Consider the following 23,942-nt stretch of genomic DNA (forward strand, 5'->3'; position numbering starts at 1 on the left):
AGACCTACTGGCCCTCCTCTTAGCCAGTGCCCTCCCCACTTTTCTCTTTATTCCCTGTTGCACACTGTCTGAACACTAGACTGGGACAAGATGGGTGAGGAAATGTTTTCTCTTGGACCAACTTCTGTGGATAGAAGGGATGTGCTTCACTGAGCTCTTCTTCAGGTCTGGAGTTAGCTAGGCAGGAGTGTCCAAGGGAGACCAAGTCAGGATACTAACCTGCCACATGCTAACTCACTAATGAGAAGGAGACAGCCCTTGGTGATGCTGTGACAGTTTGTACTCTTACATTCACCCTTTTTACAAATCTATGATAAATTCTGTACAAAGTACGCCTTATGAGGCATCATTTGAAAACTCATAATCTGCTGAACATTATTATCCCAGCAAAATATATGCAGCAACACTGTATGTAAAGTTATAAAACTCTACAGTATAAGGCATGTGCTAAGTCTGGGGAAAAACCTCAGACCAGTTTCCCAGAGACAAAAGGAGAGCTCACACCTCTGCCAGGTGCCAACATAATCAAATGGACTATCACTTGGTTAAATGGCCACTCCTTGGCAGGAAAAAGGGGTGCGAGTGAAAAATGTACAAAAATTGGCAAAGGAACAGACTTGTTGTTGTCTGATCCCCAGCTGGAGAGGATTCTCAGAGTGGAGGGAAAGATATAAAAATGAGGAACAGAGGCCCCAAATCACCTGTTTCCCCTCATCTCTACTCACGGCATCAACAACGTTTGAAAGACAAAGGACACGTCACTGAACGGGGGGAGACATCCTGGCTGAAAGATCCAGCCAAACTGGTGTAAGCAAATGGTGAGAAAAACCCTTTGCTTTGAAGTCACTTAGCTCGTTAAGGCAGGTATTAGTTGGTAGTTTACCTTTTATTTCTGTGTAACCAATTCTGACTAATATGCCTCATTACTTGTAATCACTTAAAATCCATCTTTCTGTACTTGTTTTATCGTTTTAGCTAACCCAGCGTGTGTTTGGATTGAAGTGTTTGGGAACCTCCACTTGGGACAAAAGGATTTGTGCATCTCATTTTCTATTAATGAAATGACAGCCCTTCTCTGAGCATGTATTGTCCAGAAGGAAAGAGCTGGGCAGGACAAGACGCACATTTCTGGGCTATACCTGGAACCAGCTAGAGCGAATGGCCCAGGATAGAGGACTCTGGAGATCTGTTGTTGGCGGCCCACACCCCGATTGGGGTGACGGGAGTGAGTGAGTGAGTGTGGGACTATGACCTTGCTGGTGTCACTCTGAAATATAATTCAGGAGTGGCTAGAAGCCCTCACATAATTCAGCTGGGATGGATTTTCCATGCTGGAGGCTATGTGAGAGCAGGCCAGGAGTGGTTCCCCAGCGAAGCCGTGTAAAAGGCACCCCAGATTGGAGAGTTAAGGGGACACAGCTTCCCAACAGCCCAGATTGTACCCTGGGGAACGTCACAGTGATGCTCTCCAAAGGCGTGAGCAACAGAAGCAACAGCTGAAGACAAGCTCCGTGTCGCTCAAAAGCTTGTCCCTTCCACCAACAGAAGTTGGTCCAATGAAAGATATTTCCTCACCCACCTTGTCTTCGCTCTTATCCTCTGTGAACAGCAGTCTATGAGCTCTCTGGGCCAGGGGCTGCCTTTGCAGCATTTGTTTCTACAGGGCCTAGTGCACCAAGGGATCCCCAACTGGGGTCTTTAAGCCCTGCAATAACAATGAGAAGCTGTTTACTTCTGAGACTCCAAAGGAAAGTCCTGGGGAAATCAGGAAACCCTGCTGACATGCTAATGACCTCATCCCCTCTGGAACCTCTCTAGGTGAGCTGGCTTGGAGCGCCTTCCCAGAGAGAGGCGGAGAGGAGGACAGAGGCATAGCTGTGCCAGCGAGAGGAATCCAGCAGTGGAGGGTTGCACTGGATCTTTCCTTGGGCTCGACGAGTAGACCCCCTGCCAGCTGTTTGGAGTATTGCCATTTCAGCTACTGTACCTTGATCTTTCTTAAACTTACCCACAGTCTGGGCTGATTCCCATTAGAAAAAGATCCTCAGCAGGAATACGTTCGAACTGTGGAGGGCTCCAATCTTTGTGGCCCAGATGCACCAACTGCAAGCCGGTCAGAGTAAAACACAAAACATGCAATTAGGGACCTCGGGGTACCCTGGCCTAGCTCAGAATTAACCCTCAGCTGCCCATGGGCTTGGTTCCAGCTGGGCAGTTATTCGGAAGGGACAGGAATTAGTTGTCTGGACTCAGAAGGCCTGCAGTATTTCGGTTAATAAGCCTTAAAGAGTGGCTGGTGCTGTACAGCAGGGTGCGTGCATTGCTGACACACAACGAGAGTGAGAGTTCTCTGGCGATGTCTCAGGGAGGCCAGAAGCAGGCTCATTTGGTGTAACCCATACTTGGAGGGGGGAAGGAGTATGCTACACCAGCTCAGATCCCCTTTAGCCTTCCCTAGGCTTGTTTAGGCTCTTCTCTGAATCTGACCCAGGACGTCTGAGCTATTCCACTTCTTGGGACATCATCTAGTTTTCTCCTTTGTGAAGCCTGCTCCTGCAGAATGCTTCTCTTGGGCTTTATTCCCCCTGCAGTGTGCATTCCTGTGTCACCAACTCTCATGATCTTATCCTGAGTATCTCACTACTCGGTGGTTTTCTGAAAGCCCCAACTCCCGGAGTCCCTTGATTAGGTAAGAGTCTCTGCGGCTCCTAGGTAAGTTTCTAGCCCACATGGTTGAAGAGAAACGCATAAGTGCTGACTCTGTGGGTGCTCCGGGGCTGGAGCACCTATTGGGAAAAAATGGTGGGTACTGCCCCCTATCAACGCCTCTCCCTCCCCACAGCGCCTCTTGGCCCCTGCCAATCAGCATCTCCCCATCCCTCCCAGCACCTCCTGCCCACCACCAACAGCTGTTTTGCGGTGTTAGGAGGTGCTGCGGGGAGGAGCAAGGGCACAGCGTGCTCAGGGGAGGGAGTGGCACTGCGTGTGGAAGATGCAGGGTTGGGGTGGGAAGAGGTGGGGAGGGTGGGAGCGGGGGTGGAAGAAGCAGGGCGGGGATGGGGCATCAGGGGAAGTGGTGGAGTGGGGACAGGGCCTGGGCATAGGCATAGCTGGGTGGGGAGCCCCCCCCAGCAGATTACAAACTCGGTGCCTATGCTTGGACGTGTGAGCTGAGCGCAGCCCAAAGGCTCAGAAACCAGAAGTCAAAGACAATGAGTCCAACAGACTTTTTTTTTTTTAATTTCAACCTTGTGACTTTTTAGGCCAACCTCCTGCTTTTGGGGGGAGGGGGGGGGAGAAGGGGCTGACTCACGATTTTGGAACAGCTGGGAATGCCAGGGAGGCGGGGCTCAGCGTACGTCCAGGCTTCAGTCACAGGACACGCCGGCAGCTCGAGCAGACACACCTAAGCTAGCTTTGATCGAGCGCTGCAGCATGGGCCAGCCCCGTGAGGCAGTACCCAGGCTCCAGCCAGGCTGGGACAGTCCCCACTGAAGTGCACCCAGCCATGGCTTTGCAGCTTTTGGTCCTGCAGCCAGCTGGGTCAGTGCTAGCACAGGTAGGTCCACCGGAGCTGCAGTGGTACCTTGTGATTGAAGTCTAGCCATGCCCAAAGAGTAACCAGTGGAGAATGGATCACTGCTTGCCAGCTCTTAGCTTCGGGCTGACCTCAGCTTCACAATCCCGAGGAGAGAACGGAGTTCGGATGGGCACCGGGGCTCGGGTGCCACCACTCCCAGTTCTGTCACTAGAATATGTAGGTTGGATGCTGGAATCCCTGGGAGAAGCTCTCTGGCCTGTGTGGTGTGGGAGGTCAGAGTGGATGATCAGTATGGTCCTTTCTGACCTTCCTATCTATGAATTGACGAAACGCTGCTGATGCAGGCTTGGAAACTGCTACTGCCCTATGGCAAATGGCCCTGGATGCCATCCAGGCCCTGAGCATCAGCAGCAGGAACGTCGATGCTGAACTGAAAAGTAGCACATAATAGTAACATGGAATGAAAAGAAAATGAGCTGCAGAGAGGTAGTACACTGTCTCCCTCGGACAGCAGCTGGGCTAAACAATACATCAGAGCTTGGATCGTAGCTCAGATACTTTGCTCTGTGGCTTGCCCAGGCTTCCTGAGGATGCTGTCCGGCCCTGGTGACTCATGTTTTGATATTATGGTGACAGATCTGTGATAGACAGACAGTTAGGGAGCTTGGTGTTTCACCTCCTTGTTGCCCTTTCATTAAGAGGCTCAGGGAAGAGACTGCACGGCCCCCCATTCACTGCCTAGGAGGTGTCCCCCGCAGTACCCTCCATGGTGGGTGCAGATGTGCAATCTGCTGTCTCCTCATCCCCCTTGACTGCTTCCTTTCCCCCTGCATGGGGCCCCAGGGCCTCCTACTTCTCATGCATCCAAAGGATTTATTCTCTCTGTATCTCAGGCTAGTCTCCAAGTTTAGCCCAACTATCTCAAGTCCTCCTCTCAGACTCCCTTGGGCTGGATTGCCCTGTTGTGGAAGGCACCTTTCTTCCGGGACAATCACTGGGGCAATGACTTCTGGATCACACTGGGTTTCTCTCTTGCCTGTCTGCAGCATGGGACCCTCTGCACATCTTGTATGGGCTGCGGAGACACCGCCGTGCTGGTGGATTCTAATGCCCTCACTTCCGCTCCAGCCAGCTGCAATCAGCTTCCGTCTTTGCTGGCTAAGACTCTGCCCTCCACCCGCCTCCACCTCCCAGGGCAAAGGTACTAAGGGGAACAGTTGGATCTCAGGACTTCTGCTACAGTCATTCAAAAATTAGGAGACTAAAGGGAACTGGTCCTGCTTTGTCTGCCTATAAGGGCATCAGACGCGCTAGGGCCAGAGTGAGGAGAGTCTGCAGGACAGGACTGTGGGAGGCAAGGCAAACATTCCCAGCAGGTAGATTTAGAAAACGCTTTAATAACTCATCCCTAGCTGTGACACTGTCCCTTCCTCTTCCAGGGATCATGGGGAGCTAGGCACTGTGCCAGCACCGCACACAGCACACATCTGCTAGCTGCTTGCCCAGGACAGCAGATGCTGGTCTGAGAGATGTCTGCTCTGGAAAGAAGCCCCTAGGAGTTGGGGTTGGAAGGCCCATGTCCTACCTTCTGGTGGCATTTTCTTCAGTGGGGCTGAGGGGGGTGGCAAGGGCACCAAAGCGGTCGCTCGGAATCCGGCGGGGAGCGTCTCGGCCGAGCCACTGAGCATGTCAATGCTGTGAACGTCTCGAGGGCGAAAGCGCTTTCTCCAGGATGGGGTTCGCCGGAAGGCCTTGTCCTCGCTCTGCAAGGGAATGGCTTGTTATGTCTTTCACAGTCAGACGTGCAGCACCATGCACAGCGGGCTCTGATACCAGTTGGGGTGAGGGGTGTGGGGAGGTAGTGTCACTGGCCCTTCCTCCACTAGTTCCAAGCTCCAGTTCCTCTGTTTTTTGGAAATGTTGATAATACAGTGCTATTGGAAATGGGTTGTGTTGGGTATAATTCAAAAGCCCTTTTCTCCTACAAACACAATGGCACCAAACATTACAAACTTAGGACAAAGACGTAGATACATATTTGAGAAAACGCTTAAAAGTCAACATTTTTTTTAACACATGCAGCCCTCACAAAGTTAAATTGTGGCCTTTGACGGACACTACTGTGTTATCAGTTAATGCTCAGAACACAATACCTGATTAATTTTTTTTATGTTACAGATTACTATAAATGGAAGGAGTGCTTCAAGTTGATTTGCCATCATTTACAAAAAAGAAGTGGTTCAGAGGTATTGATAATCAGCTTTGTTTATTATGCCAAAGGAGTTGTAATGAGGCACTAGTTAAACATCAGCATCCAGCCAGAAATTACTGGAAGCCATCTGTAAATAGTATGCACACAGTTGCATAACATACATTACATCATATAATTAATTACAATCCCTAAGTAATTTATTATAAAATCCTTGTTTTTACTTTGGTCTTGATCATTTTTAGGGACCGAGGAGATAAAAAATAAAAACCAGCAGCTAAATCTGTGGAGAATATCATCGCAGAAGACTGGTTAAACACACAATGCTTGGCAGCACTTTACATGCTATAAGAAGTAAACCCACATCATAGAATCATAGAAGATTAGGGTTGGAAGAGACCTCAGGTGGTCATCGAATCTAACCCCATATCTTTACAGTGATACGTGAAAAGGGCTTCTTTATTGATAGCACTGGCATTCCTGAGACCCCAGATATTTTGCATAATGGCAGTGCTGTGAACCAAATTCTTAAAGGGAAAAAGTTGTGATGTGCTATAAAAGAACACACCCAAGCACTTGTTGCCCTTAAAAAATGCTACCTACATGTCTTGTTTGGAAGCCATAAAGAAGAGTTTGAAGTAATTTCCCAAAGGGTACAGGACTTATGAGACCTGTTCCATGCATCTAGTGTGCATTCTACTCTCAGTGACCTAATGTGCATAAAGGAGAGCTTCAATATCGCAGAATGGATCAAGCAATTTGAAGAAGATGAATCAGCGACAAAGCCAACTTTTGGGATAGTGCGGTGATACATTAAGATGGTTGAGTCTTTGCTGCTCTTTATTTGATCTGTCTGGACTGCTAATTGGAATTTGCACCTCACAGCACTAGAAGACTTAGTTAAATGCTTTTCTCCTTTAGATTTAACCACCGATTCGGTGATGATTGCCTGGTATCTCACTGAAATAAGAGGTGTAGAAAAGTCTGACCCTGATATACGAAAGGAATTTCAAAGAGGAAATTGGGTTGTTTAAAGGTTGCTAGTTCCCTTCTGTTCAGTTTGTTCAGACAATGGCCTATCACATGAAAAAGAACAATGAAAGTCATTGGGGGAGTTGGTGGGCATAATACAGCACCCACATGCTCTTGTTTTTCAGGTATGCAGAAGAATCATTAAAAATATTACCAGAGAGAAGAGACTCAGTAGTATTGTGCCTGTTCAAATCAAAATAATTGACTACACAAACATCTTCAATGTCACAGTGAAACTACTGTGTCATACTCACACAAACAAGCTAACCGCACACCTTGCAGGAAAAACACTCCAGCATCCATAGAATTACTCAAAGAATTTTGTGGTCACATAGTGTAATGAAGCTGCTGCCTTGCATTGTTCTGTGAGTTTCTTCGTAGTTCCCATGAGAAGGCTGATGCTACAATTATTTTGCATGCCATCAATGCCACAGAAACAGGTGCTCCGGAGCTCTGGATTTTTGCACAAGACATAGGTGTAGTGCTCTCTGTGAGACCCTACCCAAGATTTCTGCAAGATTGTTTTAGTACTTGCTGCTGGGGAACAGACTCGCCATATATCCCTCAGCAATATGTTCCTACCACTTCAACCACCAAAAGCCACCGCGCTGCCAGGTTTCCATGCCCTTTCAGGATGTAACGCTACTGCAAGGTTAGCTGGAAAGACCAAATGCCTTATTGGAAGGCTGCACCTGAAACAATCCTTCAGCTAGTATATAAAGGCCAGATGCTAACTGCCCTGCAGATAACTGGCCAGAAGCCTGCCTTCCATGGAGATGTATGAGTGCGCCACGGACAAAGATCAATGTGACAATGTGTGTAGCTGTTGTGCCCCTGATGGAGACAACACCAACAGTGACTTTGATGAATAAATGTTTTCAGTCCTATATGTCAAGGCTAACTTTCCTAGGATTAGCCAAGATCATTGTCATTTTTATGTAAGCAATGCAACCCTGTGCTAAAATATAATTAAAAAGATAATTTTTTTTAACAGTTTCTCAAGTATATAGCTACGTATTTATTCCAGATTTGTCACGTTTTGTACCACTGTGTTAGTGGAAAAAGGGGTTTTGAATGATACTCAACTCAATACATTGTCATTGGGAATGGATTATCAAAACTTCCACCAATCAGAGGGCCTGGACCTGGGAGCTGAGGTAGGGGAGTGCGTCTCCCCTACTACGATGCAGAGGGCGACACTACTGAAATTATGGGTATGTCTAAAACTAGGGGATTATTCCGATTTTACAGAAACCATTTTTTTAGAACAGATTGTATAAAGTCGAGTGCACGTGGTCACACTAAGCACATTAATTCGGTGGTGTGCATCCATATACCAAGGCTAGCGTCGATTTCCGGAGCGCTGCACTGTGAGTAGCTATCCCATAGTTCCCGCAGTCTCCTCCGCCCATTGCAATTCTGGGTTGAGATCCGAATGCATGATGGGGCCAAAACGGTGTCGCGGGTGATTCTGGGTAAATGTCGTCACTCAATCCTTCCTCCGTGAAAGCAAAGGCAGACTATCATTTTGTGCCCTTTTTCCCTGGATTGCCCTGGCAGACACCATAGTACAGCAACCATGGAGCCTGTTTAGCCTTTTGTCACTGTCACCGTATGTGTACTGGATGATGCTGACAGACGCGGTACTGCAGTGCTACACAGCAGCATTCATTCGCCTTTGCAAGATAGCAGAGATGGTTACCAGCCTTATATCACCATCTGCAATTGGAAACTGGCAATGACAGTTATCAATCCTTTTGTACCGTCTGCTGCTGTCATGGGTGCTCCTGGCTGGTCTCACTGAGGTCGGCTGGAGCGCATGGACAAAAATGGGAATGACTCCCCAGGTCATTCCCTTCTTTATGTTTTGTCTAAAAATAGAGTCAGTCTTGCCTCGAATATGGGGCAAGTCTACTAGAGAACCNTTTAAGTGCTCCTTTTGTATCTCCATCGTCCAGGGGCCCCACTGGTTGTTCAGCAGCTTCCTGCTTCTGATGTACTTAAAAAACATTTTGTTATTACCTTTGGAGTTTTGGCTAGCTGTTCTTCAAACTCCTTTTTGGCTTTTCTGATTACATTTTTACACTTAATTTGGCAGTGTTTATGCTCTTTTCTATTTACCTCACTAGGATTTCACTTTAATTTAACGTACTTCCATAGTGGAGTAATTATCCTGGAATAAAATCCCTTTTATTCCAAAACAGAGTATCCACATGTGGCGCTATTCCAGAATACCTCTTCTAGCCAATTTCCTCATGTAGACACACCCTAACTCTAGAGCTCATGAGGGTTTGACTTTCCCAGGCAGCTACTGTCATGGACAACAGAGACACAACTGAACCAGGTCTCCCGCATCCCCTCCCACATATCCCCTTCCATCAGGGAGTACAGATGTGCTTGTACAATGATGGGGTGTCACAGACCTAACATACTCACACGCAGCAATGGGCACAAAGAACGTGCAGGGACAAAGGTCTATACAGCTGGCATCCATGCCAACAAGACCCTTTCTTTCTAAAGAACCTACCCAGATGCCAGGGCTTCTTTTCTCTCAGGTCTCGTTGCCCTAAGTGGTTTGTCCATCCTGCACTGGGACTGCCACTAAGAGTTAATTAGCTTGAAATAGCTCAGATGTCGGTCTGGTCAAAAATTTGATGTCACAATCATTTTTTGATGAAAAACTGAGTGGTCGGGTTTTTTGGAACAAGTGTCTGCTCTCCGTGGAAACATTTGATTTTTAGTTGAAAAACTCGGCGCCCCAAAATTGAAACAATTCCTCTGAAAACAGAATTTTTTTTTTGGATCTGGTGCCACAATGCCTCATGGGAATTGTAGTTGAGTTGCCTCATGTCTCCATTCTGCTCTATGGACCAGGTTCCCTGGCAGACTACGTCTCCTGTGATGCATCACAGCAGGGGCTCCCATGATGCACCACTTCTTGCTATGGGAAGATACTGTGGAGCACCATGAGAGATGTAGTAGAAGCCAAGCCTTTACAGGAGAATGGACGCATGAGGCACCCAAGCGACAACTCCCGTGGGGCACCACAGCATTTCCAAATCCAAATATTTTGGTATTCAAATGTTCACCAAAAAACTGAAATTTTCCACAAGGGGAAAAAACGTAATTTTCTGGCTGGCTCTAATTTAATTATCCTAACCACCTGTTGACTTGTTTATGTCACATTGGTCCCCTCCACGCTTTTGATTCACTTTCCCATCAGCGGCTGTTGGTGCACTTGTCCAAAGCAGAGCAATGACTTCATAGTGTAGAACTCTGTAAAGAGACTGGAGTTGGCAGTGAGGGACCTGCGTTTATCATCCGTTTATGTATAAAGGACTCTGGGATATGGATGCAAAGGGCTCTGGGAAATGGGATGGCATGAAGAAAAAGTAGGTGGTTTTAGGATGTTGTGTGGGGAAAGCTGAGGAACCCTGTTCTAGAGGTGCTGCTCAGGCCCCTGACACCACAGAAACTGTTAGAGGGCTTCCTGGCATATGGGTAAGGCTTGTCCTCCCCAGCTTAATGAGGCAGAACATGGGATTTGACTGCCTAAAATCAGGAATGGAGCGTGCCAGGCCTAAGCTTGTGCCTTTTCCTGAGCACATGAAACAGAGGGGCCTGTGCAGGTGGAGAGTTGCTGGAGAGAGAGGCTTGTTCCAACTCTCAGCATGCCTGGTCGCTGGTTGGAATGACGGCTGTTCATTATAACAGAGTGGGCTTTTCATATTTGTATTTTAAGTTACACTCTGGTCACCTAGCAGCTGATTTTCAAAAGCACAAATTGCATTTAGGCACCTAACTCCCCTTGACTTTGAGAGTTAAGCACCCAGCTGCCAGCTGTGCCTCCAGAAATCTTCCTGGAGTGGAGGGATGGCTGCTTTTTTTTTTCTGTATCAATCTATGTAAATACATAGAATATCTCCCATTGTCCCTGGGCTGCCACTAAACCTGGTCACCTTGGAAGTCGTCTGTCAAACAGGTGCAGTGTAAAATGGCTGTGACTTACTTAGATTATCAGCTCTGTGGGGCAGGGACTGTCTTTGTGTTGTGTGTCTGTACGGTGCCTAGCACATGGGGTCCTGGTCCATGGCTGGGGCTCTTAGATGCTACCATAACACAAATAATCAATGATAATAATCATCACTGAGGATGCCTGAGGTGGAGGTGCTGGGGCTATGACAAAACTGCTGTGGCTATCATATCTCAAGTCTGCAACCTAGTCCTCGCTGTACTGTATCCTTCCTGCCACAGCCATGGCACAGCTCACTTTTTGTGGAGGAAGACTTCCAACTGACTCATCCCTAGCAGGATACCCCATATAGTCCAGTTGTTTCTTGGGAACAAGCAGGCACTTTGTGTAATTTACTAGGAACCTTGTAACTCCACCATCCTGCTGGTGGGAAGGACAGACCCCCCACAGATCCCTTCCAAAGCCAGTGAGGATGTATATTGTTCTCATGGGGGAATATGTCCAATTCACATAAATACATTGCTGCATATGTTTGTACAAAGAGATGGTGCCAACACTTGCGCAAAGGGCAGCCCTTTGCCATGGCTGCTCCTTCAGTAAGAACCTGAGAAACATCTGGCAATTGGTGCGCACCAAGAGATCAGCATTTCCAGGCTATTCTGTAAGGTGCAGGGGGTCACCTCTTTGAGGAGACTGTCTCATGGCCACCTCCCTCCCATTTGCAATTGCCTGTTCCCATCCCCAATGCCATTTGGGATTCCATAACATCTCTGAAGCAAATGCTGGCTCGACAAGCCGTACTGGCAAAGAATGCCCGTGCTTTCAGTTGTCTTCACTGCAATGCAGGACACACACCCTTAGAGGAGCAGCGAGCCGCAAGGATGAGCCAACCCCGCACGACCAACCAGCTCTTGCAGACTGTAAGAGACCTCCTCAAACAGACTCAGCATCCAGCTATGTCCTAGTCTGCCCTGAGGCAGCCGATATGCTGATCAGGCCAGTCCATACTGGATGTCTCCTGGTTGACCTGAGCCACTGCTTGAAAGTTGCTCCATTGCTTTTTCATCACTGATTAAAGCAGAGGAGGCTGAGGCCAGAATTTTCAGGACAGTCTCTCTTGCACCGAGGCACCTACATAAGCAGTCAGATTTTCAGAAGGGCTCAGCAAGCGGCGGCAGGGGGTGGGGGGCATGTTGGGTGCTGAGGTCTTTGGAAAATCTGGCCCTCAGTGCTAAGAACAGAAAGAGAAAGTGCAACAGAAACCCAGGGGCTGCATACCTCTGATAACAGCGACCAACCTGCATTGGCAGATGTGCAAAGCGTTATTATGCATCATCCTAAGCTACCAGTGGATCAAAAGGAACAGAGTGCAGGTAGTGAGTGGCTGAAAGACTTTGTGGGATTTAGTCATGTGCCACCAGGCTTGATGGCTCAAAATTCTGAACTCGAAAGGTGCCCCATCCTGTGACCAGCCTATGGTCCCAACCCAAGCACAGAAAATTCAGGCAGCACTGGTAGTGCACTGACTAGCTGTGCCTGCATACAGCGCTCAGCACGGCCTGTAGAGCGGCTGGTGCTGCATGACGCTGGGCACAGGATGGAAACAAAATCCCCAGCACTGTGTCGCTGATGTCCAAATAGTTCTTTGTCCCTTCCCCCGCGCAGTAGAAACGCGTGTCGGTTTTTATCTTGTGTGTTAGAGAGTTCTTCAGAGTGACTGCTGCTCCCTCAGAATGTCACCACATCTGCAGCATTTAAAGAGACCCCGCACATTCTTTTAACACAGGTTTGTATTTATTGATAGAATCATACACTGATCACGGTACATGAACCAGCTGGGACAGCGACTCACAATACGTACAAAGTTACACATCAGGGAGCGAATGGGCAGACTCAGCATGGAAACCTCTTCAAATTACAGAGCATCAAAAACACGCTTACAGCTGAGCTGGCCTGAGCCCCTTGTTAGCCACCTTCTGCAGCCCCCTGGCTCTTACCAGCTTTAGATGGGAAGTAAAAGATAACCCTAAAACTAATTCTGCTCTAAAATCAGAGGAGAGCCAGCGGAGTCGTTACTGGGAGCTGCCCCGCACCTCTTGGGATTTGGCCCACAGAAAATGAAGTTAGAAAAGACCCATTAGATTCCATCAAGTCTATTCCCGAATGCAGGACTGTCCCCAACAGCACATTCTGCAGGGCTTTGGCTAGTACAAGCTTAAATTATTCAAGTGCTACTGCTCCCCCTACTTCCCAAGAGGGCTGACACCACAACTTGTACGCTTGCTAGTTGGTGAGCCTGTTCCCCTCAACAAAGAGAAGAGCCAAGGTGTGGCTGGCATTGACGCCTGTGGCTACAGAAATAATGCCAGAGTCTTGGTACCTTAGAAAACAGGCCAGTTTTCCTATTGCACAAACGGATCTTCCCTCTTGCTTGTGAGCAGCCATCAATGCCCAGGGCTCAGTGTATTCAGTTCCTCAACCAGCACCCCCTGCTCCCCCCAGAGTGTAACCAAGGTAGTTCAGGCTGTGCAGGGGTTTGAACATTGCTGTCCTCTCCCATAGGAGGTGACAAAATCAATTCTTACAAGGCCAGCCTAACTGTCGTATCCCCTCCAACCCTCTGCCGCATTGTCTATTTCTCATCCTACAGAAGAGACCCACATCTTTTCAATTCCCCAGCACGCCTCAGTCACAAGATAGTACTTTGTACTCACATCGTCCAGCCTTCTGTCCGTGCCCAAGGCAAGCAGATTGTTGAATTCTCTCTCCATCACCTGCCGTGCCTGAAAATAACATCAAATGAGTAACAGTAACACCCTGTCCCTGGGGAATGGCTGACACTAACACAGGAGCGCCATGTGCTTGGACAGATCCAAGTGTCCAACTACCATTGCAAGGAGGAAAGGACAGGTCCCTCCAAAAGCTGCTGGGCTGCCAGGTGACACACAGAGCTGAAGCTGGCTGGCTGGATCTTGCTACTCTAAAACAGATCCTTGACACGGTGTGAACAATATTAAACCCTCCAGTATCAATAGAAAAAGCAGAGTCCAGTCAGGAGGAACCACTGCATTTCAAGGCAGAGTCGTTTGGACGACTCTCTCTTTGTGTTTTGTGAAACTGCAAGGAGTACACACCAGCACCTCGACACCAAGGTGATGGATGCCTTAGAAATACTTAAGTGGATGAGAGAATGGAGACAGACAGACAGACCGATAATATGCAATAGTCTCCTGGCAGGCCAATGGTGGAAATGTTCTCCTTACCTGGGTATTCTGAGTGGGTATTTGTAGTACAAGTGCCAGACTATTATGGTCAAAATTTTCGTCCAAAGCTAGGAGTGCTCCATGGACTCCACTCTCGATGAGGTTATTTGCATACTCCCTAAGCCCAATAGACTGGATCCAGTGCATGACCTGATCATTGGTCCAGACCAAAACATCTAAAAGACAGCAGGGTCGATATTCAGTACACACCAGACCTTGAGTTAGATCAATTTTCAGGTATCTCTTGGTCTCTGCTGAACCTTGAACACTGCCTGTTCCTGTGGCAGGGTGACAATATGACAGAACACAGTGTGTGGCATATATAATAGCTCAGTGGTTTGAGCATTGGCCTGCTAAACCCAGGGTTGAGAGTTCAGTCCTTGAGGGGGCCATTTAGGGAACTGAGGTAAAAAAAAAACGGTCTGGGGATTGGTCCTGCTTTGAGCAAGGGGTTGGACTAGATGACCTCCTAAGGTCTCTTCCAACTCTAATCTTCTATGATTCTCTGCACATGGTATACTGTGACCTCCCTGTACAATTCTGGCCCCCTGTCTTTAGGGGTGAAAGCAGATAGGTGCAGATGCTTGGGGAGAAGTTGGAAACCCCTTCAGCTTAGAAACAATGCTACTCAGAGAGCCAAGTTCTCTAGCTGAAATCCTGGCAACCTTCCTGCCCCAACCCCGAATTCAACAGGGCCAGGATTTCACTCTTTTTTGATTTATTTACCTTGCCAAGCAAAGATAGCTATTTATAAGCCTGGAGGAACATTGGTGCATTTTATATTGCCTACTTGAGATCTCTGTGGTGATCACAATAGTTTAATTTTCCCAGTTCTGTTCAAGGGAGTTGAAAATACCGACCCACTTGACACAGAAACCTCCAATCCCCTGTGGAAACTAAATTCACTGTGGGGGCAGGCATTCTTTAAGTCAAATACAGTCATCAAGTGGGCTCTCCAGGTAAGTTCAACCAATTCTTCATTCGAGTCCAACTGCAATAGAGCTGCTAGTGGGGGCTCTTTATATCCTCAGGGCTTCTCTGCTCTTGCCATTCATCTCCCATTTGCCGTCAGAATTCCTTGTTTGTTCAAATGAACGCGATCTGACCAACAGGATCAGGACTTCAAAGGGAATGAGAAGGAACCAGTAAAAAGGACTCTGCTTCTAGGCAAGTATTCTGCAGAGAGCAGAACTTATTGATAAGTCACAATTTGCCTACAGCTACTCCATGGATATGTGAGAAGCCAATTTCATCTATATATAGAAGGGGGAATGGCTAGTGACTGTATGATATCGGTTGGGAAGTGTTGCCTTTTGGATTAAAAAACAAAGGAAGGGAAATAGAAGAAGGTGGGATCACTTCTGCTGTCATTTTCCCTGAGACACAAGCCGCTCTTTTAAATTGTTACTGACCTTTGATTTCGTGTTGGCTTTCCTCTCGCCGCCTCTGAAGCTCCTTGCGGTCATAATTTAACCTCTTCAGGCACATGATGCCATACTGGAGGCTGGTGCTGGGAAAACACAATACATGCTCAACGCTCGGGACAGGATATACTAAGACAAGAAATGGAGGCGTCTGCTTCTCAGCGAGGTTCACAACTTGGTGGAGGGAAGCTCCAAGAAAAGGTTGAACCTTGTTATCGAAACTCCCTAAAGAGAAACTCTCAAACCAAAAGCAGCATAGTGGAGAAGGTCAAAGACATTAGCACTGAGAGAAACCCTTCCAGCTAGCTCACCTGCCAGAGTCTTTGTACTCTACAGGGCCAGCTCTAGCACCCAGATCCTCAAAGGTACGTAGGCAGCTAACAGCCCTTGATTTTAATGGTAGTTAGGAATCTAAATACTTTGGATCTGGGCCTAGGGGTTTGCTGTCCCTAGGCTGGGATATGTCTGTCCCATTCAGTCCTGTATTCATATGCATTATCTGTTGTACTGGAGCATTCAGCCTCCACCTGTTCTGCCTACATGGGAGGACATGGATCCAAACTCACCAATTCAAGCCCTTTGATAGGTCAGAACTCTCTTGCCTGGGAATTCTATAGCTTCGGGCTTCCTGGTTGTTAGCTGGAGCAGAGGTTCCTGAGGTGCCAGGGAGTCCCGATGCTGCGCAGGGCCCAGGAACCTGCACTTCACTCACTGGCAAGGATCGAGAGATGTCGTACTGTCCTTGTTGAGAAGGTTTCGGTGGGACTTTCTGAAGACCCACCATGCACCCAACTCCTATTCCTGGCAGCAGGGGACACAACCCAGCTCTCAGGCAGCCAGCCAGCTCTCAGCTGCACCCTAGGGGGCTGTCCAGGAGGAACGCAGCCCCAGAGAGCAAGAATTCCTCCTGCAGTGCCTCAGCATGTCGGGGAGCATGCCCGCTGGGACACACCATCAGGGGCCGCAGCACACGGTCCTCACCCCACGTGCCATAACAGGCTGGCGTTAGGGATGGAAGATCATGGCATTGGCTCCTCCTTGCTCCCAGTGGTGCACAAAGGGAGCCAGGCCTACACTGACAGCCCCCAAGTGTGTGTGTGTGTGTGGGGGGGAGGGCATGCTCCCTGCCCCCAACCACATACTTGTGGTTAAGCTCCTGCCAGGACAGCCCGGCTGCAGTTCCCCAGTGAAGTATTTGTGACCCATATGCTGCCTCTTACGTCCAGGTGCAAGGCCCTGGAGCTCTTCTCCGACTCCTCAGGGACAGGCTCTGCCCACGGTAGTGACCTCCTGGTGACGTGCCTGGGGAGGGCAGAGGGAGGAATGCCACAGGACGGTCTGTCACCTGCAGATCCACACAGCACTCTCAACCCTCCAGGGCTTCAGGATCTCCCCATACGTGGTCTGCAAGCTCATCCGGAGCAGCAGTGACAGCAAACTCTTGTCTAGGAACTCCCACCCTACAGCCGACAGTAGCAACTCCAACTGCAACCCCAGTGTTCTTACACCCCCTCCCTCCAATACAAGGTCAGAGAAATGGATGAGCTGCTTCCCTGCCTGCTCCAGCAGGTGAACAAAGGGTGGGACACACAGATGAGCAGGAGGGGCCTTTTACCTTTGTGGTTTGGGATGTTCTACTCCTGAGTCAAAAATTGCACTACCCCTTGTGGTTGACCTGGATTGAGTGCTTCTGTGGCGCGCAACCACCTACACTGGGGATCTGCACAGGGAATTTCATGAAGGAGAACATCAGCCTTTCTAAGTTGTTTCAGATCATCCAGTTTGAACCTGAATAACTCTTCCTCCAAAGCTGGTGTCCGAGAATGCTCAGCCACACCAGCTGGGTCTGGCTAAAATCTGGGGAGAATCCCACTTAGGAACCCTTGAAATCACAAGACCTACAGCCCCCATGTGCTATTCTGTTTGCAACAGGCCTTCTCCTTTACTGGTCAGGAAGGGACTTAATACTCTTAACACCTTCCAAGGAAGACCAGCTCACCGATGGAAGCTGTCGACCATTTTTAGGTGCACTCTGAGATCTTTCTTAGTCAGGTGGTCCAGCATCCGAGCATCAACGAGACACTCCATGAAGTAGCTGCGATATTGCGGGAGCCCCAGACTAGGCAGCCATTCATTCCCAATCCATTCATGGTTCATGTCCCCATAGGCCAGCGTCTGTGAAAGCAAAGGGAAAAGCATGGATACATGACGGCTCTCAGCAGTGCTGCAGACACAGCTTTCCAGGGGACTCAGTGGTGGCACTTTAGGACATGTTGGTGCAAGATGTTTTTTCAAAGCTCTTGCATTTAGAAGAAGTTGGCTGATTTTCAGCCAACTTGATTTTATGGGAATTTTGCTTTTGCAGTTGTCTGTCCAATTACTAATAAATTGTGTTTAGATAAATAACTCGAGTCAGTGCATCTCTGTCTGAGCAGACATGTTGCAGGTTAGAGAAATACAGATGAAAAGCCTGTATAAAAATTTATATTTATAATGCCCCCACCCTGGATGGATTGATGGAAGAGAGGATCCTTGGATCCCAAAGCATGACCCTCCCTGGTCTGAGCTAAGGGACCCAGCTCTGTTAGCCATGGCTGCAGCTGGTCAGAAAATGGTTTTCCCATAAGACTCTGAAAAGTCTCTCTCTCTCAAACTGGGACAAAAAATTTAAGTGTTGAAAATTTTCACAAACAAAGATCCAAAAATATTTTCAGATCAAGTCTACTGAATGCTTTGTTCTGATAATCTCAAAATATTTTGCTTCAATTATGACCTTTTTTTTTTTTTTTACTTTTTAAACCTTAAATTAACTTAAATTTCAGAACAAAAAGTCACTTCAAACCAAAAAATGGTACTTGTGCATCTCAAAAAAAGTCAAAATGAGACATTCTAGCAATTTAGAAACTTTTTTTTCCCCAACTAATTTTTCAGAATGGGAAATATGTTGCATCCACCCTTTCCTGCACACAGTTAGGTTTCAATAAAATGGCAGGGTGACAGAGCATCAGGCTGAGTGGGCATGGGCTACATTGTTGTTATTAAGTGTAACCAGTTTAATACTAGCCAACAGTATCTCACACAGATGTTGTGAGGCTTAATTAACGTTTGCAATATTTGGATGAATGATGTTATATAAATCAAAATTAAAACCAAATGATACTATCATTAACTCCAACCACATTAGCAAGTGAGCAGGACTCTCGCGGGTGGGTAGGCCCTGGAGGGCTACATGTGGTATATCAGTCTCTGGTTTTTTATCCTTCGCAGGAAGCACTGTCCCATCTCTACGTACAGGCCACCCAGAGGATTCAGGGGGCCTGGGGCACAGCAATTTTGGGGGCCCCTTCCATAAAAAAAAGTTGTAATACTATAGAATACTATATTCTCGTGGGTGCCCCTGCGGGGCCCGGGACAAATTGCCCCACTTGCCCCCCACCCCGGGCAACCCTGTCTACGTATCCCTAAAACAGACCCTGTTTCAATACTGGGAGCAGGAGCAGTGCTGTCTTCCTACCAGGAAAGGCGATTTGCTTGGCGTCAGTTCAGTTTTTCTTCATTCTCCCATCTCTACTCCCCTCTATAAATGGCTACTTCCTTCCCTCCCGGGGTAATGAGGCGGTTAGCTTATGCTGCCAGATGTGCAGCACTACAGCTGTTCTCAGGCTCTTTATTACTGTTGCTAATGGAGGGTCTTACTCTTTTTTCATGGAAAGGATAGTCCTGCGCCCAACAGAACAGAGATGTCTTGTCTTTGGCTACAAAGCCAGTGACGCATTTGACAGGCATGGCTGATCAAACAGGCCAGGCGAGGGCTGAGGTTACTAAGGACGGCGGGGAGAAAGGAGGGATTGTATCACTGCTGGAATACGGCTACACTGCCTGCTCTCTGTTTTTTATGAAGTCCATGGAAGGAAAGTCCTGGCTAATATGCTCTAGAGGCGCCCAGATGATCAGAACCGGAATCCAGATCCGGACTCAAATCAGAGCTCCCTGGAAGCTGGGTGTAGGGGAATGATTTGGGCCCAACCATTTTATTCTATCATCTAGTCATTTGCCAGCTTTATTAACCGACTGTGGGGTGGATGGACCATAACCGGTGACCCCAGGACATGCCATGTATGGGGAGATGAGATCACAAGCATTTTTACTAGAAATAGGTCCCCAATTTTAGAAAACCATTTCCAGGCAGCAGGGAACCCAGGGCTGAGAGTTACTACAGCCATGGCTGAAAGTTACTACCATTTTTGCTGCCTCAAGCAAAAAAAAAAAAAAAAGGCCGCTTGGACTGTGCTGTCCCAAGAATGGCCGGAATGCCACCCCTTAGCATGTGCCGCCCCAGGCACGTGCTTCCTCTGCTGGTGCCTGAAGCCAGTCCTGCACGCAGTGCTTTTAGCCATGGATTTTCCACGCCTTGGAAATGGCGAAGGCCCTGCCCCAACATGCCAAACCTCAGCCTAGACTGTCACCTGCAGTACACAAACTCAGAAATTGTGTGCTGTGTTAGTTCTGGGGACATCTAAAACAGGAGTCAAAAGAAACAGGGCATTCCACCCCAGCCAGCAATGAAATAGCCATGTTCCTGGTGCAGGACCGTGGAGGCTGGCTAGTACATGTTATTGGTTGGTGATAGGCAAGAGATGAAGCTCCAGCTCCGTGAACATTATCCCCACTATAAAATGAGACAAAGGAGTCAACAAACCACAGAAGAAAATAAGGTTTTTCCTTTGCCTGTGAGTGTTCTCTGCTGCTGCCTTCACCAACCTTCCAGTGACGTCCCTTTGGGACAGGGTTTAAGGGGGAAAAGGGCAGGGCTAAATGTTGAATAACTGTCCGAGGGAGTGGCCTGCATGGAAACAGAGTGATGTGATTGGACACACACAGTGTCACTAAGGCATTCAATTTGCAAGAGGGTTGTGTGAGATTCTCTGGGCGGAAGCCCTGCTCCTGAGCCCGGCTCGCCTAGCTAACAGACATGGAAAGAGATGACATGGAGGATCTCACCTGTGCCCAGCTGCCCTCCTCTGTGTCCTAATTGTAACAAATGTAGCATGTCAACAAAAACAACAGGTAAAGTCAGTACCTCTGCCACGGGGGGGGGTTCACGCCCTTCAAACATAAACAGAACAGAACACATGTATCTGAAAGGTGATTCCTTGCGGTCAGAAGAAAGGTACTAGAACTAGAGAGACTCAGTGTCCTTTGTGAGAGTCCTGACCTGAGTCAGCCAGACAGGAAATGGGAATGCCCACTTCATATGCAACTCAGGAGCATGTGTCTCTCAGCTAGAGAGCAAGTGAGCACTGGTGCAATCCTGATCCTGCGTGAATCAAAGGGAATTTTGCCACTGACTTCGATCGGGCCAGGTTTTCACCCCAGGTATCATCCACAATGCTGTTATGCTCCAGGAGTCCTGTTCTCCCCAGCACAGTTACTTCGGGCTTGGAGACTGGCACAGATGTCTCTAGAGCACATGCTCGTTGTGACAAACAGGTGTAGCACTGGGTAGAGATGCCAGGCTGAGAGCCTCCATTTCCCAAAGAACAGACACAAGTCAGGCAGCGGCAGTGCAAGCTTCCATCACATTGCCCAGCCAGCTTGCTCCACTCCTGACTTGGACATTATGCTGGTGATCCACACTCAACATCTGCAGGGCCAACGCAAGCCGATTAACATCCCTTGTGAGGGCAGGTGTTGTGATGTGGACACCTGGCCACTAAGAAAGAGACTGAGATCCCTAAAATCCTGGCCCCATTGAAATAAATTGAAGTTTGGCCAGTGACTTTGAGGCAGGGAGGGTGTCAGGATTTCACATTCTAGGCTGGTTTCTCTGCACCTTTTTTTTTTTTTTTAAACTAGAGGTGGACAGAGAGAGACAGTCATCATGGTCTCAGCAAAACCAGCAGGACCCTGAAAAAGGAAAACACATTTCTTACTAGTGGGAATAAAAAAGCAGCGATAGAAGCTGCGCAAATCATTTTCCAAAAGGCAGCTTGCCATGACTGCATGAGATACAGATCCCTTTGCATTCACCGGGCTGAGATTTCAGCACTAGCACTCCTTCAGGGTTACGCATGGTAACTGACATGCAATTCAGATGGGAGATAGGATTAGATGCAAGAAACTAACCGTTTTGGTGGAAGTTGCCATGTTCTCCATCTCCTCGTGTGTGAGCCAGACATTTCCGGAGGACTAGAGGGAAAAGGTCAGAAAGGTCGATCAGAGAAAGGTCAACGGCACATTACAACGGGGGCACTACCATCCTCTCAAAATTCTTAGTGAAGCAAGTTCAATTAGAGATGGTATTTCAGGTTCTACAGTGGATTACAATGAGACATATACAGACTTTATGGCTGGATTCTTCTCTCCCACTGGTTTCACACCAGGAATTTCTGCTCATTTACACCAGACTGAGATCAGAATCTGGTTCTGTTTATCTACATCTAAAGGATACTGGTGGATTCCTCACATTCCTGTAGAGACACACACTTTCAGCTTCCCTGAAACTCACCTAGGGCTCCTTACGTTGGTAAAAGAGATAAGAGGTGTGACAGTATAGAATGATGAGCGGTGCAGTGCGCCCAGCCACCCCATTCCAAGAACAAAGAGCACATTTAAAATGGATAAAATGCAGTAGTATTTCACACCATGTGTATTTAATTAGCGGAATCTGTTGCTCTGGAACACCAGTGAGGGGAGAAGATGGTTACCTACTTGTAACTGTTTTTTGAAATGTGTCTGCTACTTAGATGGGTGAGTTGCCAGAGCACTGGAGTCAGAGAACTTTGCCTCGCAGTACCCATGGGGTAGTGCTCAGCCGCTCCCCTGGCCACAGAAGGGCAAGACCTCCCTGACCCTCTCAGTTCCTTTGCAGCAAATGTCAGAAGCATAGATGCCAATGCAGAGGGGATGGAGGGTGGGCCGTGGAATACACGTCCGCCTCAGACCTCGAAGAACAACAGGTACAGGTAGGTGACTGTTTTTACTTTGAGTATATGACATTTCTAAGTGACTTTCCTATATTGGACATTGGCAGGGCTGCCACTTGGTCCTCTGTGCATGCGTCTACCAATCACTGCTGCACCCAAATCAGATGTAAACTTTGGGAAGGCAATCTTGTAGTCCTTGTTTAAACAGACTCCGAGCTCCACCTCCCACGCATCCTGCGTGGGAGTCACCTAAGTAGAATACACAGTTGCTGCGGCTACTGATAGCTACAGTGGTGTCTCTTCATGGCCAGAGTGTCTACTCCCAAAGAATGTAAAGTAGCCTGGGCGGTGGGGCGGGGGGGGGGTCTTTAAAAGAGTGCAGGGTTTCATCTTTTTTTGTGAAAATAAAACCTGGCCATCGGACAGAAGCTTATGTGTATTCTCCCGAGGGAAGCCTGCCCAAGGTAGCGCCCATCTGCCTCTGGAGGTTCTGATATGCCTGAAAGTCATTGGGTCCTGATGGAGGGGAAGATTCTGGCAAGGGAGAGTCATCCAAGGCAGTTCACTGCATCAGCAACAAGTCCTGTTCTGGCACCATAAGATCTGGTTGGAATAACCCGAGTACAGGAGGACGGGCTCAGCAGTCACCGGCCGCTGAGATGGTTTGACAGATGGAGTCACCATCGGGACTGGTGAACTCAGTCTGGAGCAGGTCAAAGAGCAGGACCTTAGGGACCGAGGAACATCCCAAGGAGTCTAAAGAGGACACTGGGCATAGGGATAAAGCATTGGTGGCCAGTAGGCACTAGGCCAAGTGCCCCTTCTTGACTGTGGTACAGATGCCAATCTTGGTACCAATGGTGAAACGCAGACAATCTCTGGTGCATATTTGATGACGAGGGAGGCGATGACCCTGACCTGGATATTGAGAAGTCCCAGAGGGTCTCTAGGGACAACAGGGGAGCCAGCACCGACAGGGCAAACGAACAGTCAGACTCATCTGAAGCCCCATACGGGGGCAGCATCGGTGATGAAGAGGAATGGGGGATTGGCACTGAATGAGGCACACTCCCACATGGTACTGGAAGAGGTGCTGGTACCTAGGCTAAGGGTGTACCAAAGATGCTCCACAATCTGAGGCCCGGGTGGTGCAAGCTGTGGTGTTGATGAACCTGGTGGCTCTGTGAAGTAGCCAGAAGGTGCCAATAGCAGAGCTGGGAAGAGGCGGTAGAAGCCATGGTATCAGAGAACTCCTGAATAAGTGGAGAGTCTGGGACTGAGAGGCAAAGCAGGTCAGACGCCACCAAGTCGCTGTTGGCATGGAGTCAGTCAGTACCGGACTCAATGGATGCCTCATGGCCAGAACTGGAGCTGATGGTAGGGGCTCTCAGCGTGGTCCTGGGGAGCAGTTAGACGGACTTGCTGCATCCTGCGTGCCAGAGGGATTACAAAAGAGGAGTGTCCCCGAGCCCTGGAATGGTCCTAGCTCATTTTATGGGACCTTTTCCTCACCATACCAGAGGAGAGAGAACGACTCCTCTTCCTCTTGTGGGAAACATCAGAGCTTGAGCGTG

The 23,942-nt window shown here is 48.4% G+C and overlaps 1 protein-coding gene across 1 annotated transcript in view; it reads right to left on the minus strand.

The window, feature by feature from the left end:
- Positions 1-23,942, minus strand: part of PPFIA4 (PTPRF interacting protein alpha 4) — a 191,263-nt gene that overhangs the window by 3,232 nt on the left and 164,089 nt on the right. Inside the window, 8 exon segments of the mRNA XM_032801614.1 lie at positions 2,009-2,103; positions 5,127-5,304; positions 13,470-13,538; positions 14,019-14,194; positions 15,431-15,528; positions 17,442-17,617; positions 20,444-20,470; positions 21,569-21,631. Coding sequence (XP_032657505.1) covers positions 2,045-2,103; positions 5,127-5,304; positions 13,470-13,538; positions 14,019-14,194; positions 15,431-15,528; positions 17,442-17,617; positions 20,444-20,470; positions 21,569-21,631 — 846 coding nt within the window. The 3' untranslated portion in view covers positions 2,009-2,044.

Source organism: Chelonoidis abingdonii, chromosome 4 (assembly GCF_003597395.2).
Source record: "Chelonoidis abingdonii isolate Lonesome George chromosome 4, CheloAbing_2.0, whole genome shotgun sequence".
NCBI classification, from domain to species: domain Eukaryota; kingdom Metazoa; phylum Chordata; order Testudines; family Testudinidae; genus Chelonoidis; species Chelonoidis abingdonii.